The sequence below is a fragment of the Coenobita brevimanus genome, chromosome 51 (assembly GCF_032717465.1).
Source record: "Coenobita brevimanus isolate Jiangsu-jjx chromosome 51, ASM3271746v2, whole genome shotgun sequence".
In the NCBI taxonomy this organism is placed as follows: Eukaryota; Metazoa; Arthropoda; class Malacostraca; order Decapoda; family Coenobitidae; genus Coenobita; species Coenobita brevimanus.
The window spans coordinates 26569885-26590888 of NC_137004.1; the positions used below are offsets into that span (position 1 = coordinate 26569885).

At 41.1% G+C, this 21004-nt stretch overlaps 1 protein-coding gene across 1 annotated transcript in view; it reads right to left on the reverse strand.

Moving 5' to 3' along the window:
- Window positions 1–14679, reverse strand: part of LOC145400192 (bridge-like lipid transfer protein family member 3B) — a 265439-nt gene extending 250760 nt beyond the window's left edge. The window contains exons 1-3 of the mRNA XM_080272706.1: window positions 14669–14679; window positions 14421–14622; window positions 1571–1762 (exon numbers count right to left, since the gene is read on the reverse strand). Coding sequence (XP_080128832.1) covers window positions 1571–1762; window positions 14421–14622; window positions 14669–14679 — 405 coding nt within the window. The remainder of the gene's footprint in view (window positions 1–1570; window positions 1763–14420; window positions 14623–14668) is intronic.
- Between the last annotated feature and the right edge of the window lie 6325 nt (window positions 14680–21004).

Consider the following 21004-nt stretch of genomic DNA (forward strand, 5'->3'; position numbering starts at 1 on the left):
GGGTTGGTGTCAAAGAAGCAGGACAGTAGCCATGTATGGTTTGCCACAAGGGGATGAGAAGTAATTCCATACTGTGCAGTGTTTATGATAAGTGGGTGCAAAAGGGATGTAGTGGTATCAGAGGCAGACTGCAAGATAATTCTGATTTCAAGTGTGAGGTGTGTCGTTGAGAGCATGTGGAGACTCTCAGGCATGAAAGGACTGATCTTGGTGGTGAGTCTCTTAAGTACATGGAAGTGTTTTGTTACTTGGGAGATGTTATGTGCTGGAGGTAGGGCTGGAGCTAGTTCTGTGGCTAGAGTGAGGGGTAGCTGGAAAAACTTCAAGGAGCCGTTGCCTCTCCTGAAACTGAGACGGCTCTCCCCCCTTGTTAAGGGATCCTTGCATGTGGCATGTGTTAGGAGTATAATGCTGTATGGTAGTGAGACCTGGGCAGTAAAGGAAGAGGGCAATAGCAGGCTCAAATGTACAGAAATGACAATGATTAGGTGAATGTGCAATGTGTCCTTGAATGCAAAGCATGGGGGGGAGGGAGGTTTATGATGGAAGAGTTAATAGGAAAGATGGGACTGGAATGTCTTGGTGTTGTGATGAGGAGGGGTAGACTGAGATCATTTAGGCATGTGGAGAGGATGAGGGATGACAACTGGGTACTGAAAGTGAGAGGTGTTAGTGTTGGGGGTAGGGCTGCAAGAGGCAGACCGAAAAAGACCTGGGACGAGGTCATACAGTGTGACCTCAGGGATAAGGGACTGAATAGGAAGGCTTCCAGCTATCGAGCAGCGTGGAGAGCTGCCATTAGGTGATCAAGGCTGATGCATGCAAGAATCTGGAGCTTTATAAATTAAATGAAATGAAATGTGCACAGGTCTTCTTCTCCATTCACTCCTTAAGCACTATGTCACATATCAATAATTTGTATTGTTGGACACACTGTTTGCTTCGCCTAGCATTAACATGTTTACACAAGGAAGAGTTGAGAGGTAGGATGGGACTGATGTGTATTGGTGTTATGATGAGGAGAGGTAGACTGAGGTGGATTGGGCATGTCGAGAGGATAGGGGATGATAACTGGGTGCAGAGAAAGGGAAGTGTTAATATTAGGGGTGGGATTGTGAGGGACAGACCAAAAATGACCTGGGATGAGGTCATTAAATGTGACCTCAAGGTTAAGGGACTGAACAGGAAGGCAGCCAGATATCGAGCAGCATGGAGAGCCACCATCAGGTAACCAAGGCCGACGCATGCAAGAAACTTGGAGCCTTCAAAAATGAAACGAGATGAAACACAAGGATATTTGGTAATGCAACCCTTGGTTAAGCAAACGATACCTGCACATAATTACCTTTCCCTTGTAAACTATGGAAAAGGGTAATGTTTTTTCAATCATGCCCAAAGGTGCATGTGTAATACAATGCTTGATTACAGAACCATGCAAGAACATTCAGGATCTCACAGAGGTCAATGTCACTGTATATATGTATGGTACAGAATGCCAAAGACAACAATTACTCAAAGTAATATAATGATTTCTTATTATCATGACCGAATAAATTAGTGATTATCATACTTGGAAAGAAGCGAGGAAAGCATGTGATCTGAAGGTGACGAGGACAGCATTGACGGTGACCGTCATACCATCAATGACTTTGTCTGGGAAGCCGTAGCGACCGCCTGAGCTATACGAAGGCAGAACTGTGTGGCTTGGCTGGGACCGCAGCTCACGACATGTCTCCATTTCCACCTGAACCTCATCTAGGCTCTGTGGGTTACAAGGAATCTAGCTCACCATCATTGTGCATCATTTTGCATGGGGTACAAATAAAACAATACTTGTTTAAGAAGCAAATATTTACAGATCAATACCTCTATCTATCCATCTATCTACCTATCCATCTACGTGTGTGTGTGTGTGTGTGTGTGTGTGTGTGTGTGTGTGTGTGTGTATTTACCTATTTGTATTTACCTATTTGTAGTATACAGGAATTGAGCAATGCTCGTGTTGTCCTGTCTCCATATCCACATTTATCAAGTCTACCTTTACACACATGAATGTTTTTCGCATGCATCACCTCTTTGTCTAAGTCGTTCCAAATATTTAAGTATTTACCTAATATACCTAATTGTGATATACACGGAATGTACTATGCTCGTGGGTTTCCGTCGCTGTTTCTCAATAAGTCGAATTTAACTTTAAACTCATTTAAGTTTTTAGACTGGACGATCTCTTTGTCCAGGCTATTCAATATGTCTATACTTCTGTAAGGAAAGCTATATTTCTTGATATCCTTCAAGCAGCTTGACTTTTTCAATTTCATTCCATGTCCTCTTGTTGCTCTCTTATCCCATACAAACAGATCTTCTTTGTCAATTTTATCTACTCCCACTATGGTCCTGAACACCGCAATCATGTCTCCCCTCTTTCTCCTTTCCTCTAACGAAGGCAAATCCAGTTTTTCCAGCCTCTCTCTGTATGACAGGTCTGTCAGACTGGGGACCATCTTGGTTGCTGTTCTTTGTATTCTCTCAATCTTGTTTATATCTTTCTTTTTGTGTGGGGACCACACTACCGCTGCATATTCTAACCTGGGGCAGATCATGGCCACTATCAATTTTTTCATCATTTCCTCATCCATATAATGAAATGCTACTCTTATGTTAGTCAAGAGCTTATAAGTCTCTCCAACTATCTTGTTAATGTGCTTTTCTGGTGACAAACTATCTTGGACCAGCACTCCCAAATCTTTCTCTTCCCTACTTTTTGTGATTAATTCATTACCCAAAAAATAATTCAGTGATGCTCTCCTGGTACTTTTACCCATTTCCAATATTTTACATTTCTTTACATTAAATTTCATTTCCCACGTCCGGCTCCAATTGTGTATCCTATCCAAATCCTCCTGCAGTATTTTACAATCCTCCTCAACCTCTATCTTCCTCAAGATCTTTACATCATCAGCAAACAGACTTGCATAACTGTTCACTCCATCTACCATATCATTTACGTAAATCAGGAACATTACTGGCGCCAACACTGAGCCTTGAGGGACTCCACTTGTTACTTCCCTCCATCCAGACATCTTTTCCTTTATTACTGTCCTCATTTGTCTGTCTCTCAAAAAGTCTCTCATCCATTCCAGAAGTTTCCCTTTTAGTCCTCCAATATATTCTAGTTTCCACATTAGTCTCTTATGAGGTACCTTGTCAAAGGCCTTCTCTAAGTCTAAGTACACACAATCCACCCAACCATCTCTCTCCTGTACCACATCAATCGTTCTTGAGTAAAAGCTCAACAAGTTTGAAACACATGACCTTCCACTTCTGAATCCAAACTGACATTCAGCCAAAATATTCATCTCTTCCAGATATTTTATCCATCTGTCTTTCAGGATTCTCTCACACAATTTTGCGACCATGCTGGTTAGAGACACTAGTCTATAATTCAGGGGTTCTTCCCTGTTTCCTCCCTTGTAAATTGGTACCACATTTGCCCTCTTCCATTCTTTTGGCACTTTCCCCTCTTCCAGTGAGCATACAATTAAGCTGTGAATTTTATCCGCCAGTTGTTCTCTGCATTCCTTCAGTACCCAATTAGAAATTCCATCAGGTCCTGGGGCTTTCCTTACATCTTGAGTTTCCAGTAATTTATACACTTCCTGTACCTCCACTTTTATATCTTTCATCACCGGAACATTTCTAATCACTCCCTCCCCTTCCACAAGCTCCTTTTCTTTAGTGAAAACTGACTGGAAACGTTTGTTCATTATTTCTGCTTGCATTGCCGCATCCTTAAAGTCCTCTCCTTCTACTTTCAGCTTGGTGATTCCTTCCTTTTGTTTCAGTTTGCCATTAACAAATCTATAAAACAGTTTGGGTTCATCCTTGCATTTGTCAATTATACCTTTTTCAAAATTCCTTTCTTCTTCTCTACGTATTCTTGTGTATTCATTTCTTGTTCTTTTATATTCTTCCTTTGTTCTGTCGTTACCTCTCTTTCTCCAATTGCTCCACGCCTTATCTCTCTCTTTTTTTGCTATCATACACCTTCTATTAAACCACTCCTTTTTCCTGTTTTCTTTCCCTCTTACTCTTGGTACAAATTTTTCCACTCCCAAATTATAGAGGTCTGGAAAGATATCCCACTTCCTCTGTATCTCTCTTGTTTCTCTGAATTTTCTCCAATCCGCATTTTCAAAAAAGTTTCTCAATCCTGTAAAATTTGCTTTCCCAAAGTTGTATCTTCCCTGTCTATGAAGCTCGTCTCTTGGCTCGACGTTTCCTATTAACATCTGGAACTCAATGACCACGTGATCACTTTTTCCCAAAGGACAGAGATATTTCAATGATTCTATTACATCGGGTTCTTTGGTGAACAGTAAATCTAACCTTGCTGGTGTGTCCTCACCTCGAAACCGTGTCTCTTCTTTGACCCATTGCGTCATCACATTATTCATTATTATATTTAATAACATAGTGCCCCACGAATCCTCGCCGCCTCTCGAGTACCATTCCTCCCAGTTCACCTCTTTACAATTAAAGTCACCCACCAAAATTATATTATTGCTTTTCTCAATTATTTTTTGCAAGTAGCTAGCCATATCTGACAACATCTCATGGTATTCGTTATCCTTCCATGCTCTCGTCTTTGGGGGAACATACACTACCGCCATATCTCTCTTAACATTCTCTCCAGTTTCTAATTTCATATATATCACTTCAGCCCTGCCTTCTCCCATTTCCACAGTATCTACATTTATGTTGTTCCTCACTGCTATCATCACTCCTCCTCCCTTTTTTTCTTTTCTGTCTTTTCTCCACAGTTTGTATTTACCATCTCCAAAATGAACATCAATATCTTCTTTTAATTTGGTCTCTACAAAGCACATGACATCAGGTTCATGTTCTCTCAAGAAATCATTAATTTCAATCCTTGTCGATATGAAACCATCAACATTAGTATATATCACCTTCAAATTATTTTTGACATTTTTAATACCCTCTTCTCTCCTACTCTCTATCCGTACCACTTCCTCAACTTCTGATCTTTCACAGCCATCCCCCTTAGTTTCCTTCACTTCTATTTCCTTAAATACCATTTCCTTACTTTCATATCCAATACTCTCCAAAAAAAAGTATTACGTTCTTCCTCTGTCCTCTTATCATTTTTTTCCTTTACTTCTTCCTTTAATGATTTTAAAACTTCTCCTTCTTCTTCATTCAGATCTTTTCTTATTATAATATTTTCCATCCCCGCCTCTTTGCTTAATTTCCAGGTCACTTTAAGTATCTCATTTATTACACTTTCTGATGTAAACTTGACTCTCATTGGTCTTGTTTCCCCTTTCTTATAAGGCCCTATCCTCCTTACTTCCTCAATTTCTTTTACCCACTTGTCTCCTTCGGGGTCAATTTTGCCTAATATTCCTCTCACCATGTTCGTGTCTCTCTCGAGTCTTACGAACCTAACCTTTTCTTCCTCTTCCCTGTTTCCAAATACTACCACACATCTGTTCCTTTCTACAGTTTCTCTCACTATTTTCTCTTTTTTCTTCAGTATTTTCACTACATTTTCTTCCATTTCTTTCTTGTTCATTTCCCTTTCTTCCTGGATGATCTCTCTTAAGCTGACCACTTCTTTCTGTTCTTCTTCTACGTGTGCCCACTTTGCCTTATGTTCTTCTAATACATTATTCACCTTCTCCGTTTTATTAGTACTCTCTTCTAGTTTCCTCCTCAGTTCAACATTTTCCCGCTTCAAATTCCTAATCTCTTCATTGGCTGTTTCATTGGACTGGATCAGACTCTGTATGGTGGTTTCCGTATTTACTGACACATCCTTTATCACTAGATTCTCTACTTTCTTTTTGAGTTCACTAATCCTCATAATTAATGTTTTCACCAGGTCCATGACATTAGTATTAGCATCAAATCCTTGAAATTCCATTCCCTCACTGTTTACATTTTCGGCCATGTTTAATGTCAAGTACCAAAACAGCTGTTACCGAATAAACTACAAACATTCATGTATACTATAGCCAACAAATCTTTACATTTTTGGTAGTCTACTAACTTTCATTATTTTACAGAAAGACCCTAGGAGACAGGACAGACAAAATTCCTGAAACTACTCAAGGTTAGGAGTGATGGCTGGGACGTCTGCTCTATCCGGCTGTTCGTTCGTGTGTGTGTGTGTGTGTGTGTGTGTGTGTGTGTGTGTGTGTGTGTGTGTGTGTGTGTGTGTGTGTGTGTTTACTTAATTGTGATATACAAGAAATGAGTTATGCTCGTGGGGTCTCATCTCTATTTCTCGATGTCAAATTTTGCTTTGAACTAGTTTAAGTTTTTAGACTGGACAATCTCTTCATACAGGCTAGTCCACAGGTCTATGCATCTGTATGGAAAGCTATATTTCTTGATATCCTTCAAGCAACTTGGCTTTCTTAGTTTCATTCCGTGTCCTCTTGTTACTCTACAATCCCATATAAACAGATCTTCTCTGTCAATTATTTCAACTCCCATCATGGCTCTGAACATTGATATTATGTTGCCTCTCTCTCCTTTCTTCTATGGAAGGCAGATCTAGCTTTTCCAGCCTTTCCCTGTACAACAGACCCGCCAGGCATGGGACCATCTTGGTTGCTGTTCTTTGTATTCTCTCGATCTTGTTTATATCTTTCTTTTCATGTAAGCATCTCACTACTGCTGCATATTCCAACCTGGGGTGGATCATGGCCACTATCAAATTGTTCAACACCTCATTCATATAATAAAATGCTACTCTAATGTTAGTCAAGAGATTATACATCTCTCTAACTACTGTACCTTGTTGATGTCTTTTTTTGGGGTGACAAATTATCCTGGACTCCCAAGTCCTTCTCTTTTCTCGCTTTAATGATTGGTTCATTACCCATCAAATAATTCAGTGATGGTCTCTCGGAAGTTTAACCCGTTTCCAATATTTTACATTTTTTTGTGAGGGGACTGACAAGAGAGCGAGATGGCTGGATGAATGTTATAAGAAGAAGTGCATAATAAGGGATTTGGCACCCTTTTTACTGTGACAGCATTCAGACTGACTCTATCGGATATGTTTATGTGAAGCTACAAAATGTGGTGAAAGTTTTTGGTGTATCAGATACAGCCAGGATTCCGGAGGTTTGAATGACGAGTGAATGGGAGCGTAGCCCACTGGAGTGGACAAACTTGGGCTGTCTAGACACTGCTACTCCTTACCCTGCCCTAGGGTGGGAAAGGAGGTCCAGAGGATGATGATGATGATGATGTTAAATTTTTTTGTGTTGGATTTCACTTCTCACATCCAGCTCTAATCATCAATCCTTCCCAGGTCCTCCTGCAGCATTTTATAGTCTTCTTCAATTTCTTCTCTCCTCATGATCTTTGCATTATCAGCAAACAGACTTGTATAACTGTTCATTCCATCTATTGTATTATTTACGTAAATCAGGAACATTACACGTGCTAACACTGAGCCCTGTGGGACTCCACTTGTTACTTCCCTCCATCAAGACATCCTGTCCTTTATTACTGTCTTCATTTGTTGTCTCTCAAGAAGTCTCTCATCCACTCTAAGAGGTTCACCTTTAGTTTTTTTATGTGTACCAATTCCCATATTAGTCGCTAGTAGGGGTACCGTACCTTGTCAAAGGTTTTCTTCAGATCTAAATAAACACAATCCACACAACTATCTCTCTCCTGTAGCATGTCAATCACTCTAGAGTAGAAACTCAACAAGTTGGAAACACACGACCTTCCACTTCTGAATCCAAACTGACTTTCTAAATGCTCTCAACTCTCATATTCAAATTCTTCCTGCTCTTTCTGGCACCTTGCCAAAAACCTTTCTAACAACTTTACCTCATCATCCTTCCCTCCTCTTTTGTACTCTGATGGCTCTGTAGCTATTTCTTTTACTGATAAAGCAGATCTCTTTGCTCAGACTTTCTCCTCCAATTCCACCTTACGACGATTCCGGTGCTGTTCCTCCATCGCTTCCCCCGTCTGACTTCCTCATGGCTGACATTAAAATTTCTCCAGCTGATGTATTTTCTGCCATCACTGGCCTTAATACTAACATGGAATATGGGCTTGATGGAGTCCCTCCTGTTGTCCTCAAGAACTGTGCTTACACCCTGCTTAGGTACACTCTTTTGCCTTTGACAACTTGTACCTTTCCTTTGTGCTGGAAGTTTGCTCTTATTCAGCCAGTCCCAAAGAAGGGTGACCATTCCCAACCCTCTAACTATTATCCAATTGCTTTAGCATCCTGTGTCCCAAAAGTTTTCAAGTCTATTCTTAACAGAAAAATTTTAAAGCATCTTTCCTATCACAACCTTCTTTTTGATCGTCAGTATGGGTTCTGTCAGGGACACTCCACTGGCGATCTTCTCACCTACCTCTCAGACTCCTGGTCATCCTCCTTTTGGGACTTTGGAAAATGCTTTGCCATTACACTTTACATCTCAAAGGCTTTCAATTGAGTCTGGCTTAAATCTTAAATTTCCAAACTGCCCTCTTACAGTTTCTATCCTTCTATCTGTGCCTTCATCTACAGCTTCCTTTCTGGTCTTTCTATAGCCGCTGTCGTAGACAGCCATCGTTCTTCTCCTAGATCTATCAACAGCAGTGTTCCTCAGGGCTCTGTCCTATCATTCATTCTCTTCCTTTTATTCATCAATGATCTTCTAAGCTGTACATCTAACTCCATCCACTTGTACGCTGATGATTCCACCCTTCATCTTTCCATTCAGTTCCCGCAATGTCCATCTCAGAAGGACTTCAACAAACAAGGGATGAGGCTATGGCACACCTAATGTCTGACTTGGCTCATATCTCTGACTGGGGTAAAAATAATCTTGTTGTTTTTAATGCATCAAAGACTCAGTTTTTACACCTATCAACCTGACAGAATCTTCCACAGGAGTACCCACTAATGTTTAATAGTATTCAGCTCAATCCTGCATCATCCTTGAACACGCTTGGGGTTTCATTCACTCAGGACTTATTTTGGAAAGATCATATTGCATCTCTTGTAAAATCAGCTTCCAAGAGATTAGGTGTGCTACGCCGACTCCGTACCTTCTTTACCCCTGCACAGATGTTGACTTTATATACGGGTTTTATTCGCCCCTGTGTAGAGTACAACCCTCATGTGTGGGGAGGCTCCCCACACACAGCTCTTCTCAATAAGGTGGAGTCAAAGGCTTCTCATCTCATTAACTCTCCTCCTCTTACTGGCTCCCTTCAACCTCTGTCTCTTCGCCGCTCTGTTGCCTCTTTTTCTCTTTTCTGTCGCTACTTCCATTGTCACTGCTCTTCTGAACTGTCTGCTTGCATCCCTCCACCTCTATGACAGGTGCTATGCACCTGTCTAGCAACAAACTCTTATTCCTTTTCTGTCCAACTCTCCAATGCAAAAGTTAACCACTACTCCCAGTCTTTCATTTATGCAACAGGTCAACTCTGGCACTGTCTCCCTCTGTCTGTATTTCCTGCTTCCTATGATCTTCAGTCTTTCAAACGCAGTGTGTCCAGGCATCTCGAAATGAATGGATCTTGAATTTGGCTCTTTTGTATTGTTTTTGTTTTTTTCTTGGAAGGAACTGTTTTGCAGGCTCTTAGCCTTTGGTTCTTTCTTCCTCGTATTAAGAAAAAAAAAAAATGTACACCTCCAGATATTTTAATCATCTGTCTTTCAGGATTCTCTCACACAATTTTGTAACCATGCTGGTCAAGAACACTGGTCTATAATTCTGGTGTTCATCCTTCCCTCCCTTATAAATTGGTACCACACTGGCCCTCTTCCATTCCTGAGGCACTTTCCCTTCTTCCAAAGAATAAAGAATTAAACTGTGAATCTTATCCGCCAGCTGTTCTCTGCATTCCTTTTGTATCCAGTTAGATATCCCATCTGGTCCTGGGCCTTCCTCACATTTTGAGTTTCAGTAATTTGTAAACTTCTTGCACTTCAACTTCTACTTCTTTTAACACTACATTTCTAGTCACTCCCTCCTGCTCCACAAAATCACTTTCTCTTGTGAAGACTGATTGGATGCATTTGTTCATTATTTCAGCTTGCATAGCTGTATCTTTATAGACATTTCCTTCTACTCTCAGCTTATTGTGTGTGTGTGTGTGTGTGTGTGTGTGTGTGTGTGTGGGGGGCTTTGGAAACAGACATACCTTTAAGAACAGAAATTTGTGAAGATAGCCCACTTACAGTACAATGGCTCCCATAGCCTAAAAGCTTTTTGCAGTGCCCCTAAACATAACCAGACATCAGAATCTACTTGCTTAAAGTGTATTTCCAGATGATTTAATAACAAACTCTGTTAAATCATCAAAAAATACCCCTTACACTAATCATCATCATCATCATCTTCGTTTTATGTCCTCCTGTTCCCATATTCAAACTGGGGTTGGATATGCGACGGCTTTTCTCCACTGTTTCCTATCCTGGATTAAATCTTCTCCAATACCCAGTCTTTCCATATCTTACATTACAACACTTTTCCAGGTCTTCTTAGGTGTTCCTGGTGGTCAAAATCCCACTACCTCCAGTTCCTCTGGTATTCTTACACTGCTCCCTTCCTCACTCCTCCTCACGTGACCACACCATCTAAGCCGCCTCTGCCTCAAGATGATATCGAGATCCTTCACCCCACATCTTCTGGCTACCTCACTCAGAACTCTTTCCTCCCATCTCACTCCTGCCATGTATCTTAACATTCTACGATCAGTACTTCTCAGAATATTCATCAGTCTATCTGTCAAAGCCCATGTTTCAGCACCATTTATCAACACTGGTCTAATGCAGGCCTCATATATTTTACTTCTGTGTCTCAGTAGTATGTGTTTGTTGACCAATAGACTAGCTATTTCCGTCCACTTTAACCGTGCTGATGCCACTCTTGTTCTAACTGATCTCTCCACCCCTGCTTCACAGTCAAATACATCTCCTAGATAGCAGAACTGCTGCATTTCCTGTAGTGTGCCCCCATTCACCTCTAGTTCATACTCTGCCTCACCCTTCACCTCTCTTCTTATGCAAGCTGGGCAGCAGAAATTTTGCACTCCTCTCAAATTCTGCAGACCTGAACACCTTTTATGGCACCAGTTATTACACTCCATGCACAACACTGAGTTCACTCCTGCTCCTCTGCCACAGCATCCACATGGCCATTTTCCTGACTGAATTCTTTCTACTGGTTTCCTGCCTGTCACCATTACCTTCGTCTTATCCATATTTATTTTCATTTCCCTTTTCTCCATTCCATTTTTCCACCTATTAAACATTTCCACCACTTCTTCCATAGTCTCTGCTGTCAGCACTAGGTCATCAGCACACAGCAATTCCCATGGGCCTTCCCCCATACATTCCCGTGTTGCCTCCTCCATTGCTGTCTTGAACAGCAATGGACTGAGTGCTGAACCTTGATGTACCCCAACTCCATTTCCAAAATTTCCTGATGTTCCTGCTATTGTCTTGACTTTTGATCTTGTATCAATAGCAATGAGTCTCTCAGGCACATTCTGTCTTCTCAAGGCCTACTCTATAACTCTCCTTGGTACTCTATCAGAACCTTTCTCGAGGTCTACAAACACATGATACAAGCATTTCCTCCTCTGTTGAAACTTTTCCTGCAACTCTCATGATAAATATTGCATCTATTGTGGATTTACCTGCACAAAATCCAAACTGTTGGTTATCTATCTTCACTATCTGCTTCAGCCTTCCTTCCAGCACCTTTTTGAATATCTTCATTCTATGCTCCAACAGTCAGACCCCTCGGTACTTTCCACACAGAAGGGCATCTCCTTTGCCTTTATAAATTGACGTTGTCCAGCTATCTCTCCAGTCTTCAGGTGGCTGTCCTCCTGCTATGATGTTATTAAAAATCCTTATTGATTCTTTTATCCCAGTACTTCCAGCTTTTTCATATCAGATCAGCTGTTATACCTGTTGGGCCGGGAGCTTTCCCGGTCTTCATTTCCTTTAAGACTATCTTCACTTCAGCTTCGGTTATCACTGCAATTAGCCCTTCAACTTTTCCCACCTCTTCTTTTGTAATGGTTTACTTATCTACAAAGAAACGAAATTGGCAAAAATGAAGGATGTCTATATGTCAAGGCTCACTAACTATCATTACTAATCATTCTCGTTCCTAAAGAAGCCTAAATTTCAAACTGCGGAAACTTTTATCCAAATCACATCAGCTGAACATCAGCACAATGTACTGAAGACCATGCTCATTATGCTCGGACATTATGACATTCATTTGTGAATGGTGTAAGGAAACAAGAGCAACAGGAAGACACTTATTCCTGACCAGTTTTGCACAGGGGCTTCTTCAAAGGAATTAGACTTTTCTCAGGTTGACCTTACATGTGGACTGTCTAACCTATCTATCTATCTATCTATTGCCAGACGCCATAATCCCTAAGGGGTGGCCATTTGACTTTGAGTTAATTGTTTTACGGGGAGGGGCACTAACCCTCCACCAACCCACTTGTTGACACGTAGGGAGCACGTATGGTTTGGTTATGTGGTTACCACCCAGCATTGTAAATGGTTTCTTGGCTTACAGGAAACCATTTGGCTTGTCACTCAATGTAAAGCCACCTGTAAAGGAAAGAAAAGCAATAAGAAGTGACAGGAAGGATGGGAGAAATAGGAAGAGAGGAGGGCAGGCACTGAAAAAGAATGATAAAGGCTAAGGAAGAAGTAGGCAGCATTACATCAAGTGTGTGGATGATGGTCGCCACCACCTACCACGATCTGTCTAACCTGCTGGACATTAATTGACCCATTTTCTCTCCCTCTCAGATATTGCTACCTGGGCTTTGCTGGATCAACACATGTAGACTGTCTAACCTGCTGGACATTAATTGACCCATTTTCTCTCCCACTCGGATATTGCTACCTGGGCTTTGTCATGTGACCATACCACATTTACGCTTTTGTTGTTATCGTTGTTTATGGTAGTGGATAGGTACAGTACCTCCAGAGCATTTGTATGTAATTTTGCTGGATTTCTTTCTGCTGCTGCAATGCCTTTCTATTTAGGTAGGTGACCTTTTTCATCAAAATGATTCATCAGGGCACTACATATGATGACTATTTCATCCTTTTTTTCAGTGTTCGTGATGAAAGAACAAAATTAAGGGTAGTGATTTTTTTTTTTCTTAACGCCTTTAGGATATGCAGTGAAGAGTACCTTGGGAGTGAGCTGCAATACAATACATTATATCAGTGCATTTACATAAACAGGATACCCTGAGCGTCTCCTGATCGCTCTGAAAGAAAGAAAGAAGTCAATGATGGAAAAAGGAAAAACAGAGAAAACACAGATGAAATATACAGGGTGTCCTAGGAAGTTAGGGCATATTTTTGGGATACGATAGATGATGGAATTCCATGCAAAAAATGTTTCATGAACAAGTGTCTAAATCTCAGGTGTTACAACGTTACAATCACTGATGACCTTATGGGCAAAAATAGTCTTCTTCATATTGCACCCATAGGGTCATAACTGTTGTTCTGTAATGCCTGGGATTTGGACACAGGTTGATACAGCATTTTTTGCTCAGAATTCCCTCATTTATCATTTCCCAAAGCTATGCCCTTCCCTCCTGGGACACCCTGGATAGCTGTACCAAGTTCAGATACAGTTACAGTCCTCAGGAAGATACTATGCCACACTGACATCAATACTGTAACATCGGCTGGTAAAAAAATGTGACATTTTAGGAGAAAAGGCTAAGAATCCTCCCAATGAGAACAGTGTTGGTTATAAAATCCCATGAAGTGACTGCAAAGCAGGTTACTATGGGGAAACAAGAAGAGGTCTAGAAACTACAGTAAGGGAACACAAGGCAGCTGTGACATATCATTATGCAATCAGTGCCCTGATGAATCATACAGAGTATAGACAATAAAAGCTGCCTACCCAAACAGAAAGACATTACAGCACTAAAATGCAATTTTAATTACATACAAATCCTCTGGATGCACTGTACATGTCCACTAACATAAAAAACAATAACAATAACTGTGTAGGTGTGGTATGGTCACATGACGAAGCCCAACCAACAATATCCAAGAGGGAGAGAAAATGGGTCAATTAGTGTCCAGCAGATTAGAGTCCACATTCGTGGATCCAGCAGTCAGGTATGTTGGGTCCGGTCAGCCCAAGAAAGCTTTAATTCCTTTGAAGATGACCCTGTGCGAAACTGGCCTGTGGCTCTTGTTTCCTTACAACACCCACATGCAACTAATGCTAATTACCAATAATACCAGATCTCAATGTACTGTGATTTCACAAGTCAGAGGATAAATAGAACCTTAATAAGTCAATAACAAAAATTATTCTTACCATGATCCTCCATAATACTGTACTTACCACAAGTATAGGAACACTCTTGAGTTTTGTCCATTGTATTTTGAGGTTGACTCTGTTGACCTGAGCCCGTGTAATTCTCAGCCAGGTGGGTAGCTCCAGTAAGTCTGTGAGTACTGTTTCATTAAGTTCCAAATTTGTGAGTTCTCCCTCTCCCTTCAGTGTACTAACATTGACACTGTCTGAGGACACATTCTTGGCAAATCTGAAAAAGAAGTGTTACCTAATTTAACAAGAGTATCATAAAGCACATGTCCACCATGCAGGAAGCTTACTAGTAACTAATACATTCTGCACTGTTGTAGTGAAATATAATATGAAATCATATGAAAGGGGAAACAGTAGGGGAGTGAAAGATAGGAATAATGGATTGTTGGTGGAGAAGAGAGAGAAATTGAGGAGATGGAAGGAGCACTTTGAGGATTTGTTGAATGTAGAGAGTGAGAGCAGTGTGAGTATAAGTGGTTGGGGAATGGCTGGGAGAAGAAGAGATGAGAGGAGGGAGGAAGAGATCAGTAGGTCGGAAGTAGAGGAAGCGATGAAGAAGATTAAGCTGGGAAAGGCCCCAGGAATTGATGGAGTGTGTGGTGAAATGCTTAGGTATGGGGGTGAGATTGTTGTGGAGTGGATATGGAAGTTGTGTAGATTGGCTTGGGAAGAGGGAAGGGTTCCAGAGGACTGGAAATCAGGTATAATTGTTCCTCTGTACAAAGGAAAAGGGGAGAGAGAAGTATGTGGTAACCATAGGGGTATTTGCCTTCTTAGTGTGACTGGTAAAATATATGGTAGAATAGTCATTGATAGGGTTAGGCATATGACAGAGGAGCTAGTTGGAGAAGAACAAGGGGGATTTAGGAAGGGAAGAGGGTGTGTAGATCAGATATTTGTTCTAAGATGTTTAGTGGAGAAGTATCTAGAGAAGGGAAGGAAAGTGTATGCTGCCTTCATGGACTTGGAGAAAGCTTATGACAGAATAGATAGGCAAGGTATGTGGAAGGTATTAAGAATATATAGAGTGGAGGGGAAATTGTTCAGTGCTGTGAAGAGTATGTACGAAGGAGCTAGGGCTACGGTGCGAGTGGATGGTGAGCTGAGTGAGTTCTTTGATCTCAATGTGGGACTGAAACAGGGGTGTGTGATGTCTCCATGGCTGTTTAATATATATATGGATGGGGTTGTAAAGGAGATGCAAGGTAGGGCAGTGGATGTGGGGCTGGCCCTAATGAATGAGGGTGAGATTTGGAAGCTTCCGGTGTTGCTGTTTGCTGATGATACAGTATTGTTGAGTGAAGATGAATGGGAGTTGCAAGGTTTGGTGAATGAATTTGGGACAGTGTGTAGGAGGAGGAAGCTGAAAGTTAATGTAAACAAAAGTAAAGTTATGGTGTTTGAGAGGAATGAAGTCACAGAGTGTGCAGTGAGGTTGGATGGTGAGGATATGGAGAATGTGAGTGCATTCAAGTACTTGGGTAGTGTGATGAGTAAGGATGGAACTTTGGGGGATGAAGTACGTGAAAGGGTACAGCAGGGAAGAAAGGTTGTTGGTACACTGAAAGCCGTGATGAGAAATAGGGAGGTGAGTATGGAAGTTAAGAAGTCACTGCATGATGGTATTGTGATCCCTACCCTGACGTATGGAAGCGAGGCGTGGACCTTGCAAGAGGGGAACAAGTCAAGAGTGAGAGCAGTGGAAATGAGTTACTTGAGAGGAGCATGTGGAGTGACGTGGAGGGACAGGTTGACGAATGAAGAAGTGAAGGAACGTTGTGGGGTAGATGTGGATGTGGTTGAAAAGATTAGGAGAAATACACTGAGGTGGTTTGGACATGTGGAGAGAATGGAGAATGAAAGACTGACTAAGAGGGTGTATGTAGGTGAGGTGGAGGGAAGGAGAGGGAGGGGCAGACCGAGGATGAGGTGGAGGGATGGAGTTGAGAGGTATATGAGGGAGGGGAGGGTGAGTTGGGGGGAGGGTAGTCAATTGGTGGGTGACAGAGTGACTTGGAGGCGTTTTGTCTGCGGCCACCCTTTGCGGGATTAGGGCGTCGGGCTATAGATAGATAGATAGATCTTCTGAAACTACGTATGACTTTAATAAAGAGTTCATCATCAGCATCACCACCATCGCCATCATCATCATCGTCATCTTGACCCTATTTTCCACCTAAGTTGGCACAAGATATGACTTACAAAATTAACAAGTGTGAGAACGATCACCATGCATGTCCAGCAAGAGGAGACACACAGTCATTCACACGCTATTCAAACTTCTGTAATCTTTGCTCCACCTCACAAGCCTAACCATCTCTACATATCATTCTTCATTTTTCCTTACAGATGTGGTTCAAATACTCCTGTCAAACAGTCATGCTGTCATATTTCAAGTTAAAATCTGGGTGCCAAATATTTGTCCTGAGCATCCTAACAAGTACTTTATTCAACCAACTAAATTCTATCAACTCCACTGTTTATGAGATGCATTTACATTAATGTTGCTTGTGTGCTGGGAATAAGTTATATGTGTATCCGGTGTAAGTTCAAGGGTCTCGGGATGTCTTTCAAATGGAAGTGGTTGGTAACAGAGAAGGACAAAGGGGTATGTTTGAGACTCATGGCATTTTGGAATATAGTGATGGTTGGTTTAGTCAAGGCAGCCATTCTGCTCTGTGTAAACCAGTGCTTTAGTGAATATAGGTAGCTACTGTTGGAGCTGGCCTGCTGTTTGTTGAGTTACGAAGTGATGTGAAGGTAGTACTGTCAGCAGCATAGAGCAATCCTGTTACTAAGAGGGAAGGTTGATAAACTGTACAGGGAGAGGTCAAAAGGCAGGGGTGGAATCTCAATGTGCGAAACACCTAATATGCGAACCTGACTCAGGAATAAAAAAAAAAATAAAAAAAAAAATAATAATAATATGCTAATCGTGATTCTAAAATGCGAACTCATCATCCGAAAGCAATGGAAAAATGGTGTTCCTGCTCAAAATGGTAGTAACCGAGGCCACCACCAGATGGATAAACGGTTACCCCCCCTTCCCCCCACTCACGGCGTCTCTTAAGTCTCAAGACTCTCAGTCTGTGTCTGCCCATGCCACACTCACTTATTGTGGTATTTCTAACACTGCAGAAGACCTGCTTTGGCTCACCTGTTACATCATGGCCCCAACACTTCATTCCATGAATAAGAGGATCACCTTGGAGCTAAAAATGAAGGGTACTGTATAGAGTTGAATAGCAAGGTGAAAGGAATTCAAACATTGGACGTGAACTTAGCTTACATGAACTGACAGTGAAGAATGTTCTCAAGAACAAGGAGCAGATTTCATGAACTGTCAAGCCTTATGGAGGTCGACAAGTGGATGGGTGTAATAAGGTTGCTAATTCCACAATTATATATACTGAGCATTACCTGGCAAATAACATTCACAGATCTAGTATCTTTCTTTGGGCAAAAGTCTTTCTTAAACTGACAGTCAATACTGGGGATGTACTGTAGGTGACAAAATTAGGGAAGGTAACGACCATACATATTTATTTCCACTGCTTCAACGGTTTCTAATATGCCAAATTTCCAATATGTGGTGCATTTTGACGACCATACTCTTGCACACTGGGAGACACCACTGTCATGTGGGCCACCACTGGGTATTAGTTCAAATTTGGAAATATTTTGACTGAGTACTCGGCCATGCCTGTGTGAAAGGAAATTAGCTTGCCATTTCTTGTCAATGGCTGTCATTGTGTTGTTCATATTGTATTATTTATAAGGCTCCAATATGCTTGCATGTGTCAGTTTTGGCCACCTAATGGCAGCTCTCTACACAGCTCCATCTCTGGCTGCCTCCTTATTCAGTCTCTTATTCCTGAAATCACACTCTATGACCTAACCCCAGGTCTTTTTTTGGCCTCCTTCTCTTAACCCAACCCTCAATGTTCAAACCACTCACCTTCTGCACCCAGCTGTCATCTTCCATCCTCTCATTATGCCAAAAACCATCTCAATCTACCCGTACTCATCACAACAGCAGTATTTCAAGTTCCATCATTCCTCTCAACTCTTCAATCACAGTCTTAGCTCCCTAGGCCTCATATTCAAGAATGCACTACACATCTACCTAACAACTGTCATCTCTGTACATTTGAGCCTATGAATATCATCTACCTATACTGCCCAGGTCTCTATACCATACAGCATTGAACTCCTAAAACATACTGCACACAAGGATCCCATAGCATGGAGGGAAAGCCCTCTCAATGTTGTGAGAGGCAATAGCACCCTGAACTTCTTCCAACCACTCCTTACTCTTGCCACAGAGCTAGCTCCAGCCCCACCTCCAGCACAACATGTCCCCCAAATTAAAAAAAAAAATCAAGAGAATCTCCAGCATGATCAATCCTTTTATGCCTCCGAATTTATACTGTACATGCTCTTAACCAACACACCACACACACGAAATAACATTACTTCCCAGTCTATATCTAATATTATTACACCTCATTTGCATCCATTTATCACAAACACTGAACAACAATGAGTTACTTCCTACACCCTTGTGGCAAACTGCATAGGGTCACACTCCCTCTGCTTTGATTGTACCACCACCAGCCCTAGATGCCATTATTATTGTTTTATCCATGTTTAAAACCCTTGTGCCCCATTCCATCTCCCCACTTTCATGTATAAGATTTTATATACCAAGCTATGTCTTGGTACTGTGGATATGTGTTTTTAAAGCTAGTGTGGTTTCTAACGGTGTGTGTGTGTGTGTGTGTGTGTGTGTGTGTGTGTGTGTGTGTGTGTGTGTGTGTGTGTGTGTGTGTTCTTTCCTAATTGTATCTTTAAAGGATTGAGTCAACCACGTATTGTCCCGTGTTTAGAACCACTTTTATCATAAACGTCTTTGAATTTATGAACAAGTTTAGCACACACTATTTCAATCAGTAGTGCATTCCATTGATCAACTTCTCTATTTGGAAAACTGGATTTCCTTATGTTTTTATTACCCCTCTTTTGTGCAGTTTTTTGCAGTGTCCTCTTGATGTTCTTTCCCCATAGGTTATATACTCATCTATGTCTATTTTCTCTTTTCCTGTGATGCATTTACATAGCATAATCATGTCTCCTCTTTTCCTTCTCTCTTGTAATGTTGGTATGTTTAATTTCTCATCTTTCTTCAAAGCTTAGATCCCTTAAGCCTGGTGCCCATTTTGTGGCGGTCCTTTGTACCTTTTCAACCTTATCTGTGTGTTTTATGGGATGTGGATTCCAAGCAACAGATGCATACCACAGAGCTAGTCTAATGAATGATGTAATTATCTTTCTCAGCATGTCTTTATTCACATACTGTATATGAATGCTATTCTCCTATGTCTGTCTGTCTGTCCATCTATTTGTCCAGATGATATCTCCAAAGGCTCTGTATGAATTTCAGTGAAATTTTGAGGAAGGGTGGGCCATGGGCCAAGAAGAAGTTATTGAATTTGGGGGTGGATCTGGAGTCAGTGTATTCTGCACAATACAGTATATCCAAAAGTTCCCAGTGAATTTTAATGAATTTTTGTGGAAGGGTAGGCCATGAGCCAAGAAAGAACTGATTGAATTTTGGGGTGGATCCGGATCCAGGTCCGGATCCTTTTAAATGGCAATGGCATTGGTGGAGGTATGCACTCAAATGCTCTTTAGTTTACATTAAGTGTTTATATCCTGTCTCAGCTCCAGCTTTCAAAGGGAGTTTTTCTTTGTAGCCATGGTGGTAACTGGTGGTGACCATCATCCAATCAACTGATGCAGTAATGTCTATTTCTTCCTTCACCTTTATCAATCTTTTTCTGTGCCTGCCCCTTTTCTTCCTATTTCTCCCATCTTTCTTGCCCCATTTTATTCCTCTTTTCCTAGCCTCACATTTACCTCGGATTTCACTACAGTCAATATAAATTCTATGACAGCCTGCTATAAGACAATCTTGAATTTGGCTCTCTGTTATCTTGTTTTTGTTTTTTCTTGGAGGGAACAATCTGTGGACTCCTGGCCCTTGGTTCCTTCTTCCTTGCATTAAAAAAAAAAAAAAAAAAAAAAAAAAAAAAAAATCCAGCTTTAAAGGGTTTGACCATGGCTCTAATGCTCTAACTTGGCTAATAATGCTTTTATCATTTTCAAGTGTCCTTATTTATTACATACAATAAATATACCCTACTGATTTTTTGTCCCTTTTTTCATCAATGTTGCACCACATATCACATAACAGCTTTATCGTGCATAGCTTCAAAATTTTAAGTACACCCCATAGATGTAAGTTTTGCAACCATCCATCCCTGTTTGGTCTTCTAAAAACTGGGGTGGGGTCCAATCACATTAATGGCAGTGTGAGATATTGAGGAAAAAATGGTGTGTAAACATAGTGAAATTCACATTTTTTGTGTGTGTGTAGTGATGACCAACATAAGTATGGGATATATTGTCTAATATCAGGTTTAGAAGCTGTCACTGAAAAATAAGGGAAACTTAGTTACCTTTAGAAGCCTACAGTCAGCAGGTAGGAGGGTACCCCACCTCAGAAAATCAGGGCTAAAGAAATACGAGAGTGAGTT